Source organism: Ailuropoda melanoleuca, chromosome 1, assembly GCF_002007445.2.
Source record: "Ailuropoda melanoleuca isolate Jingjing chromosome 1, ASM200744v2, whole genome shotgun sequence".
Lineage (NCBI taxonomy): Eukaryota > Metazoa > Chordata > Mammalia > Carnivora > Ursidae > Ailuropoda > Ailuropoda melanoleuca.
The window spans coordinates 25,390-35,645 of NC_048218.1; the positions used below are offsets into that span (position 1 = coordinate 25,390).

Genomic DNA, 10,256 nt, shown 5'->3' on the forward strand with positions numbered 1-10,256 from the left:
ATTGTTCATTCCCCCTTCAGTTTACCCCCCCTTTCTTCTTCCCTTTCTTTTCTACCGATCTTCCTACTTCTTATGTTCCATAAATGAGTGAAACCGTATGATAATTGTCTTTCTCTGCTNTGATAATTGTCTTTCTCTGCTTGACTTATTTCACTTAGCATAATCTCCTCCAGTGCCGTCCATGTTGCAGCAAATGTTGAGAATTCGTTCTTTCTGATAGCTGAGTAATATTCCATTGTATATATGGACCACAGCTTCTTTTTTTTTTTTAATTCTAAAAAGCTTTAATAATAAAAAGCCCCATGGTTTCCAAATGCCCCTCAAAAAGAGAATGAATAATCAGTCCCATCAGAGCTGGGGGAAACTTTGCATCGGAATCCGGGGATGTACTGTATGGTGACCAACATAGTATAATAAAAAAAAAATCATTAAAAATAAAAAAAATGCAAAAAAAAATAAAATAAAATAAATAAATAAATAAAAAACAAAGGGGTGTATGAGCCAAGGGATTAAGAACCCATGCTCTCTGGAAGCTGCAGAAGGGGGGGTTGCTGGTGGGATCAATTGGATTCTCCCCACCTGTGCGCCTGGAAATACATGCGTTCAGGGAGCAGTATGAATTCTGTGAGCTCAAGGAAGGGAGCTTCTGGCGGTGTCTCTCCTCGTGCAGCAAGCACACTGGGTGTAAGACGCGCATACGTGCCCCGGCCTGCTCTGACCATGCTGAACCGCCCTGGCCTCAGTGCCCATTATTAATACTGATGGAGCATTGGGAACTTGGAATCCGGTGAAACCCACCAGCCAGGTTAAGTGGGACATAGTTATTTTGACCCTGGAATTGAAATAGCCTGAGGCTGGTGTCCTGTAGCCTGGGGATGCCAGGTGGGGGCCTGTGTGCTCTGAGGGCAGCAACTAGAGGGGCCTCCAGGGTGTGGGGGGGCAGGCGTCTCAAGCTGGACTGAGTTCAAAATGGAAGTACAGGTTTTAAGTGCCGTAAATTCCCCCTAAGTCTTAAATAGGAGGGATTTTAAACATTTAGAAATTTGAAGGAACACTTTGGTGGTCACGTGTTACTACTGTGTGTAACTGAGAGCAAGGTAGAATGCCCTGGTCTGGGAACAGATGTGCAAGGAGGAGGTACGGCCTTTAAGTTTCCCATTCTCCAAGCGGGCAGACCCCCTGCCTCATCCTCCCTATCACCTCCTGCCATTCTGCTCTCCTTTGTGGGCGGACCCCTCCCCCTCCCATGTTCTCCTCCTTTTCGGAGCTGGGCAGCCTGTCCCTCGAAAGGGTTCCTCCTTCCCTTGCTCACCTACCCTGCGCTTGGCCACCGTGCACAGGAACAGCAGGCCTAGTGCTGCTCCGGAACTCTAGGCCTCCTACCCCCTGTGCCCTCCTCTGTGCCACGGACACACCCTCCTCTGCCTCTCCAGCCTCTCAGGATAGTCTCTGTATGCCACCAATAAAACTGAGTTCAACAAATACCGAGAGGGAGTCCGGCAGGTCCAGCCAAGACAGGAATCAAATGCAGGCCGGCAGGGGTGAGAGTACTGTGTTGAAGGTGTAGGGAGAGTGCAGCTGTGGACAGAGTGGGAGACTCAGGAAAGGAGAGAGGGTCCCGTGTTTGGGGGACGTGGGGGTTTTACTGAGGACAGTGGTTTGGTGTGCGTGCCCTCTTAGTCCTGGGGAACTGGTTTAGCTGATGGTCCTTGGAGCCAGGGGGCCTTGGCTCAGTCTGGAAGTTCCTTAGACGTTGTCTATTCTAAAGAAAGGATTGTCTATTCTAAAGAAAGGATTAACTCCTAGTCCCTTACAAGGAGGACTTACACCATTTGCATGTGTAAAGTGGGGGTGCAGGTCCTAGCAAGAATAGAAGCAGGAAAAGGAGCAAAAAGCAGATTTTTACAGCCCTTCACGTTCTCTGTCTTAATACCAAATCGGTTTGGAGTAGTCGCGGCTTTATCCAGGTAGTGTGGGACTGAGACCCTATAATCTGTTTGGCCCTCCGTGGTACTAGGTGCCATTCGTCATGTTCTACCCCTGCGCTGACCCTCTCTGACCACGTGTCTTCGCAGGGGTGGACCTCATTGCTGCCTTCTACGGCTGCCTGTACTGCGGCTGTGTGCCTGTCACCGTGCGGCCCCCGCACCCCCAGAACCTCGCCACCACGCTGCCCACTGTCAAGATGATCGTGGAGGTACCTGTGCACTGCGGACCGGCCAGGCAGGCCTGACCGGGGGCGGGTGGGGGGCCTGTGCGGTCCACCGCGTCCTCTCTGCCAGGCCCTGCGTCCCTGCTCACGCCTTCAACCCTGTGCTCTGCAGGTCAGCAAGTCCGCTTGCGTCCTCACCACACAGGCCATCATGCGGCTGCTCAAGTCCAAAGACGCAGCGGCCGCCGTGGACGTCAGGACCTGGCCGACCATCCTAGATACAGGTGCGCATCCTCGGCTCCGTCGGTGTGTGTGTTGGCCCCCGGGACACACCGCCTTTCCTTTCTTTGTTGTACGGATTGTACTCCTGCCACCAGACAATAAAAGTAGGGTGAGAGCAGCTGACATAGCTGCTGAAGGCCCGCTTGCCACTGGGCCACCCGCAGCTCACTCTGGGTCTCCCTCATGGCAGGACCCCTGCACCCGCGGGGCGGAGTCCCTGTTGGAGGCCTGTGTGCCCACGGACCACCCCTCCTCGCGTGCTACCCATGCCTCTACGGCAGTTGGCCCCTCAGCACACACACCTCGGTCCTTTGTCCCGTCGTTGGTGAATGCTGCTTACCCCATGAAATGCTTGTGGGCCAACCGGGAAGGGCTGTGAACCCCTGCACTGCTCTGCCTCGAGCCATGAGGTCAGCCTGGGGCTGAGACGCCCCAAACTCGCAGCACCCACAGGCTTTGTGGGTGACGTGTGATGCACACGCACAGCGGTGCCAGCCAAGGAGCAGGCGGTGTCCCTCCTTCCCCATCGCACCTGGCAGGCATCTGTCCTTGTGCTCCAGGGCAAGTGGTCAGGGATTGTGTTGTCTGTGGCCACCTGCCCAATACCCATCTACAGAACCGGGGAGCTGGTCCAGGGCAGCCAGTGTAGGGCCCGGGGTGGGCTCCGGAGCAGACTGGCTCCGGAGAGTCTCATTGCCTTGCCAGCTTGCTGCAGCGTAGGCTCCACCCCTCGCCTCCCTTGAGTCCACCTTGTGGTCTTACAGGAACGGCGAAGTGGGGAGAGCCCTGAGAGCCTGTCCGTAGCTCTCGCTGTGGTTGTGCTCTCGCTAATACTGGCTTCGCCACAGGCTCTGTGACCTTTGGCAAGTCCCTGTCCTCTGAACTCTCCCGCTGGCAAATGAACCTCGCCCACTGTCCAGGTCACCACACGCTCAGAGCAGTGATGGTGTGTCTCCTCCACATGACATTTCCCTGAAGGTTAAAACGAGCTGCCCCATATATGCACAGAGCCTGCCGTCTCCAGTCCCCCTTAGGTTCTGCGCTGGCTCTCCCCAGCGCTCCCCAGGTACGGATCATGTTTTCTTTCTCCCTTTGAGAGCCTGGAGTAGTGTTAACATTGGGGTCACTGCTTCCACAGATGACATACCAAAAAAGAAGGTGGTGAGCATTTTCAGGCCCCCGTCTCCAGATGTGCTTGCATACTTGGACTTCAGCGTGTCAACTACGGGGATCTTAGCAGGCGTGAAGGTGGGTCCTGTGGTCATAGCTCCTATTTGTTTCCGCCTCTGATGGGGTGGGCAGAAAGGGTGTTGGGGGTAGGTTTATGCAGGCCCCCACTCTCAGCCACAGCTTGAAGTAACAATATTGTTCCTTGAAGTTTGCGTTAAATACCAGTAAATGCCCAGAATCAGGTTAGCCTGAGAACTGCATATTTTGATGTTTTATGGTAACATCTAAACTTGAGAATTTATGACTGACTTTGGGAACAGGTGGCTTTGATGAGTCTGTCTCCTTATGAGGAGCCAAGAGCGCCATTAAATTTTTTTTTTATTCTGAAATCTCATTTAGAAGGTCTTTAGTGTGCCATTTCCTGTGTATTATTTGGTCTGTATGGGGATTTGAGCCAGCCATCCTTTAAGGACGTAACTGTGTCTGGCTGTGGTCGGCAATCACTGTTCACTTTCTCTCCTCCTTCATGGCACTGACCGGAACTTCCATTTTACTCCTTAAGATGTCGCATGCAGCCACAAGTGCCTTGTGCCGCTCCATAAAGCTGCAGTGTGAGCTGTACCCCTCTAGGCAGATCGCCATCTGCCTTGACCCCTACTGTGGCCTCGGCTTTGCCCTGTGGTGTCTGTGCAGGTGANTTGGGGGAGGTAAGGAAGAGGGAGGTGTCCAAAAGGACTTTGATCTGCTCCAGAGGACTCGCAGGCTCCTGGAGGCCTGGCTATTGTCACGCTAACGTTGTTTTTCCCTGTAGCAAGGCATCAACATTAAGATTGGGAGTTTCTTGGAGGAATGTTACACTCTGCCTGCCTTGAGTATTAGTCAATTGGCAGCAGGTTAAAACGACATTTAATTTTATCTGCATTTTCTTTTGCCTTTGTTCTCCACATCATCTGGGCTGGGGGGGTACTCTTCCCCAGGGTGACCACAGTCCCCACTCTTCAAGTACCCCTGGGTTCCAGAGGTAAGGCAAGATTCACCCTGACTGAGAGGAGGCAGAGACACGCCAGCTAGTGCTGCCCGTGGCCCCGAGCTGTCTACACTGGCGGCAGTGGTGCCGTGCCCCTGGGCTCAGGGCTGGGGATGTAGGCAGCAGATGCAGCATGCAGGAGCGCAGCCGAAGTACCTGGGAAACACCAGGAACGCTGCACTACAGGAAGATGGAAGAAAAGATCTGTAGCCAACAGTGGGATCTTGATAACTGAGAACCCGGAGGGTGCAGGGAGGTCGGGGCCTGATGCTCTTCTCTACTTTGGAGACTGTTTGACACCATTCTTAAGCCATTTTTAACAACAAAAAAGAAAATGCATCCTGAAGGTCTAAATTTACATCTGAAAATGTGCCCACAGGTGGAGAGTAGAGTATCTGGAAGTACAGCTGGGTCCCATGGGGAGCCCCCCCCCCCCCCCCCCCCCGCCGCAATGCACTGCACTTCACAGGGTGTGTTGTGTATTTCTTGGGAGTGAGGGGGGAGTCCAGGACGTCGTTCCAGTTTTCAAAGGGGTGTATGACAGTGTGGAGGTCCCTTAAAAAGTTAAAAATTGATCTACCCTATGACCCAGCCATTGCACTACTGGGTGTTTACCCCAAAGATACAGACGTAGTGAAGAGAAGGGCCATATGCTCCCCAATGTTCATAGCAGCATTGTCCACAATAGCTAAATCGTGGAAGGAGCCGAGATGCCCTTCAACAGATGACTGGATTAAGAAGTTGTGGTCCATATATACAATGGAATATTACTCAGCCATCAGAAAGAATGAATTCTCAACATTTGCTGCAACATGGACGGCACTGGAGGAGATAATGCTAAGAGAAATAAGTCAAGCAGAGAAAGACAATTATCATATGATTTCTCTCATCTATGGAACATAAGAACTAGGATGATAGGTAGGGGAAGAAAGGGATAAAGAAAGGGGGGGTAATCAGAAGGGGGAATGAAACATGAGAGACTATGGACTATGAGAAACAAACTGAAGACTTCAGAGGGGAGGGGGTGGGGGAATGGGATAGACTGGTGATGGGTAGTAAGGAGGGCACGTATTGCATGGTGCACTGGGTGTTATACGCAACTAATGAAGCATCAAACTTTGCATCGGAATCCGGGGATGTACTGTATGGTGACCAACATAGTATAATAAAAAAAAAATCATTAAAAATAAAAAAAATGCAAAAAAAAATAAAATAAAATAAATAAATAAATAAAAAACAAAGGGGTGTATGAGCCAAGGGATTAAGAACCCATGCTCTCTGGAAGCTGCAGAAGGGGGGGTTGCTGGTGGGATCAATTGGATTCTCCCCACCTGTGCGCCTGGAAATACATGCGTTCAGGGAGCAGTATGAATTCTGTGAGCTCAAGGAAGGGAGCTTCTGGCGGTGTCTCTCCTCGTGCAGCAAGCACACTGGGTGTAAGACGCGCATACGTGCCCCGGCCTGCTCTGACCATGCTGAACCGCCCTGGCCTCAGTGCCCATTATTAATACTGATGGAGCATTGGGAACTTGGAATCCGGTGAAACCCACCAGCCAGGTTAAGTGGGACATAGTTATTTTGACCCTGGAATTGAAATAGCCTGAGGCTGGTGTCCTGTAGCCTGGGGATGCCAGGTGGGGGCCTGTGTGCTCTGAGGGCAGCAACTAGAGGGGCCTCCAGGGTGTGGGGGGGCAGGCGTCTCAAGCTGGACTGAGTTCAAAATGGAAGTACAGGTTTTAAGTGCCGTAAATTCCCCCTAAGTCTTAAATAGGAGGGATTTTAAACATTTAGAAATTTGAAGGAACACTTTGGTGGTCACGTGTTACTACTGTGTGTAACTGAGAGCAAGGTAGAATGCCCTGGTCTGGGAACAGATGTGCAAGGAGGAGGTACGGCCTTTAAGTTTCCCATTCTCCAAGCGGGCAGACCCCCTGCCTCATCCTCCCTATCACCTCCTGCCATTCTGCTCTCCTTTGTGGGCGGACCCCTCCCCCTCCCATGTTCTCCTCCTTTTCGGAGCTGGGCAGCCTGTCCCTCGAAAGGGTTCCTCCTTCCCTTGCTCACCTACCCTGCGCTTGGCCACCGTGCACAGGAACAGCAGGCCTAGTGCTGCTCCGGAACTCTAGGCCTCCTACCCCCTGTGCCCTCCTCTGTGCCACGGACACACCCTCCTCTGCCTCTCCAGCCTCTCAGGATAGTCTCTGTATGCCACCAATAAAACTGAGTTCAACAAATACCGAGAGGGAGTCCGGCAGGTCCAGCCAAGACAGGAATCAAATGCAGGCCGGCAGGGGTGAGAGTACTGTGTTGAAGGTGTAGGGAGAGTGCAGCTGTGGACAGAGTGGGAGACTCAGGAAAGGAGAGAGGGTCCCGTGTTTGGGGGACGTGGGGGTTTTACTGAGGACAGTGGTTTGGTGTGCGTGCCCTCTTAGTCCTGGGGAACTGGTTTAGCTGATGGTCCTTGGAGCCAGGGGGCCTTGGCTCAGTCTGGAAGTTCCTTAGACGTTGTCTATTCTAAAGAAAGGATTGTCTATTCTAAAGAAAGGATTAACTCCTAGTCCCTTACAAGGAGGACTTACACCATTTGCATGTGTAAAGTGGGGGTGCAGGTCCTAGCAAGAATAGAAGCAGGAAAAGGAGCAAAAAGCAGATTTTTACAGCCCTTCACGTTCTCTGTCTTAATACCAAATCAGTTTGGAGTAGTCGCGGCTTTATCCAGGTAGTGTGGGACTGAGACCCTATAATCTGTTTGGCCCTCCGTGGTACTAGGTGCCATTCGTCATGTTCTACCCCTGCGCTGACCCTCTCTGACCACGTGTCTTCGCAGGGGTGGACCTCATTGCTGCCTTCTACGGCTGCCTGTACTGCGGCTGTGTGCCTGTCACCGTGCGGCCCCCGCACCCCCAGAACCTCGCCACCACGCTGCCCACTGTCAAGATGATCGTGGAGGTACCTGTGCACTGCGGACCGGCCAGGCAGGCCTGACCGGGGGCGGGTGGGGGGCCTGTGCGGTCCACCGCGTCCTCTCTGCCAGGCCCTGCGTCCCTGCTCACGCCTTCAACCCTGTGCTCTGCAGGTCAGCAAGTCCGCTTGCGTCCTCACCACACAGGCCATCATGCGGCTGCTCAAGTCCAAAGACGCAGCGGCCGCCGTGGACGTCAGGACCTGGCCGACCATCCTAGATACAGGTGCGCATCCTCGGCTCCGTCGGTGTGTGTGTTGGCCCCCGGGACACACCGCCTTTCCTTTCTTTGTTGTACGGATTGTACTCCTGCCACCAGACAATAAAAGTAGGGTGAGAGCAGCTGACATAGCTGCTGAAGGCCCGCTTGCCACTGGGCCACCCGCAGCTCACTCTGGGTCTCCCTCATGGCAGGACCCCTGCACCCGCGGGGCGGAGTCCCTGTTGGAGGCCTGTGTGCCCACGGACCACCCCTCCTCGCGTGCTACCCATGCCTCTACGGCAGTTGGCCCCTCAGCACACACACCTCGGTCCTTTGTCCCGTCGTTGGTGAATGCTGCTTACCCCATGAAATGCTTGTGGGCCAACCGGGAAGGGCTGTGAACCCCTGCACTGCTCTGCCTCGAGCCATGAGGTCAGCCTGGGGCTGAGACGCCCCAAACTCGCAGCACCCACAGGCTTTGTGGGTGACGTGTGATGCACACGCACAGCGGTGCCAGCCAAGGAGCAGGCGGTGTCCCTCCTTCCCCATCGCACCTGGCAGGCATCTGTCCTTGTGCTCCAGGGCAAGTGGTCAGGGATTGTGTTGTCTGTGGCCACCTGCCCAATACCCATCTACAGAACCGGGGAGCTGGTCCAGGGCAGCCAGTGTAGGGCCCGGGGTGGGCTCCGGAGCAGACTGGCTCCGGAGAGTCTCATTGCCTTGCCAGCTTGCTGCAGCGTAGGCTCCACCCCTCGCCTCCCTTGAGTCCACCTTGTGGTCTTACAGGAACGGCGAAGTGGGGAGAGCCCTGAGAGCCTGTCCGTAGCTCTCGCTGTGGTTGTGCTCTCGCTAATACTGGCTTCGCCACAGGCTCTGTGACCTTTGGCAAGTCCCTGTCCTCTGAACTCTCCCGCTGGCAAATGAACCTCGCCCACTGTCCAGGTCACCACACGCTCAGAGCAGTGATGGTGTGTCTCCTCCACATGACATTTCCCTGAAGGTTAAAACGAGCTGCCCCATATATGCACAGAGCCTGCCGTCTCCAGTCCCCCTTAGGTTCTGCGCTGGCTCTCCCCAGCGCTCCCCAGGTACGGATCATGTTTTCTTTCTCCCTTTGAGAGCCTGGAGTAGTGTTAACATTGGGGTCACTGCTTCCACAGATGACATACCAAAAAAGAAGGTGGTGAGCATTTTCAGGCCCCCGTCTCCAGATGTGCTTGCATACTTGGACTTCAGCGTGTCAACTACGGGGATCTTAGCAGGCGTGAAGGTGGGTCCTGTGGTCATAGCTCCTATTTGTTTCCGCCTCTGATGGGGTGGGCAGAAAGGGTGTTGGGGGTAGGTTTATGCAGGCCCCCACTCTCAGCCACAGCTTGAAGTAACAATATTGTTCCTTGAAGTTTGCGTTAAATACCAGTAAATGCCCAGAATCAGGTTAGCCTGAGAACTGCATATTTTGATGTTTTATGGTAACATCTAAACTTGAGAATTTATGACTGACTTTGGGAACAGGTGGCTTTGATGAGTCTGTCTCCTTATGAGGAGCCAAGAGCGCCATTAAATTTTTTTTTTATTCTGAAATCTCATTTAGAAGGTCTTTAGTGTGCCATTTCCTGTGTATTATTTGGTCTGTATGGGGATTTGAGCCAGCCATCCTTTAAGGACGTAACTGTGTCTGGCTGTGGTCGGCAATCACTGTTCACTTTCTCTCCTCCTTCATGGCACTGACCGGAACTTCCATTTTACTCCTTAAGATGTCGCATGCAGCCACAAGTGCCTTGTGCCGCTCCATAAAGCTGCAGTGTGAGCTGTACCCCTCTAGGCAGATCGCCATCTGCCTTGACCCCTACTGTGGCCTCGGCTTTGCCCTGTGGTGTCTGTGCAGGTGAGTGCTGCAGGTGGTGCTCAGGTGAGTGCTGCAGGTGGTGAGCAGGTGAGTGCTGCAGGTGGTGCTCAGGTGAGTGCAGCAGGTGGTAAACAGGTGGTGAGCAGGTGAGTGCTGCAGGTGGTAAACAGGTGGTGAGCAGGTGAGTGCTGCAGGTGGTCTCAGGTGAGTGCTGCAGGTGGTGCTCAGGTGAGTGTGGCAGGTGGTGCTCAGGTGAGTGCTGCGGGTGGTAAACAGGTGGTGAGCAGGTGAGTGCTGCAGGTGGTGCTCAGGTGAGTGCTGCAGGTGGTAAATAGGTGGTGCTCAGGTGAGTGCTGCAGGTGGTGAGCAGGTGAGTGCTGCAGGTGGTGCTCAGGTGAGTGCAGCAGGTGGTAAACAGGTGGTGAGCAGGTGAGTGCTGCAGGTGGTAAACAGGTGGTGAGCAGGTGAGTGCTGCAGGTGGTCTCAGGTGAGTGATGCGGGTGGTAAACAGGTGGTGAGCAGGTGAGTGGTGCAGGTGGTGCTCAGGTGAATGCGGCAGGTGGTGAGCAGGTGAATGCTGCAGGTGGTGAGCAGGTGAGTGCGGCAGGTGGTGCT

General features: G+C 53.7%; 1 protein-coding gene across 4 annotated transcripts in view; it reads left to right on the plus strand.

The window, feature by feature from the left end:
- The first annotated feature begins 425 nt into the window (after window positions 1–425).
- Window positions 426–10,256, plus strand: part of LOC117801030 (disco-interacting protein 2 homolog A-like) — a 16,769-nt gene continuing 6,938 nt past the window's right edge. Inside the window, exons 1-6 of one of the 4 annotated variants that reach the window (XM_034654070.1) lie at window positions 428–2,197; window positions 2,325–2,436; window positions 3,573–3,682; window positions 4,167–4,297; window positions 9,681–9,693; window positions 9,977–10,100. In XM_034654070.1, the coding sequence (XP_034509961.1) occupies window positions 2,186–2,197; window positions 2,325–2,436; window positions 3,573–3,682; window positions 4,167–4,297; window positions 9,681–9,684 (369 nt within the window). In that variant the 5' untranslated portion in view covers window positions 428–2,185 and the 3' untranslated portion in view covers window positions 9,685–9,693; window positions 9,977–10,100. Of the gene's footprint in view, window positions 2,198–2,324; window positions 2,437–3,572; window positions 3,683–4,166; window positions 4,298–9,680; window positions 9,801–9,845; window positions 10,101–10,256 lie in introns of those variants that run through there. The other 3 variants (XM_034654065.1, XM_034654055.1, XM_034654059.1) reach the window with 3 other exon arrangements.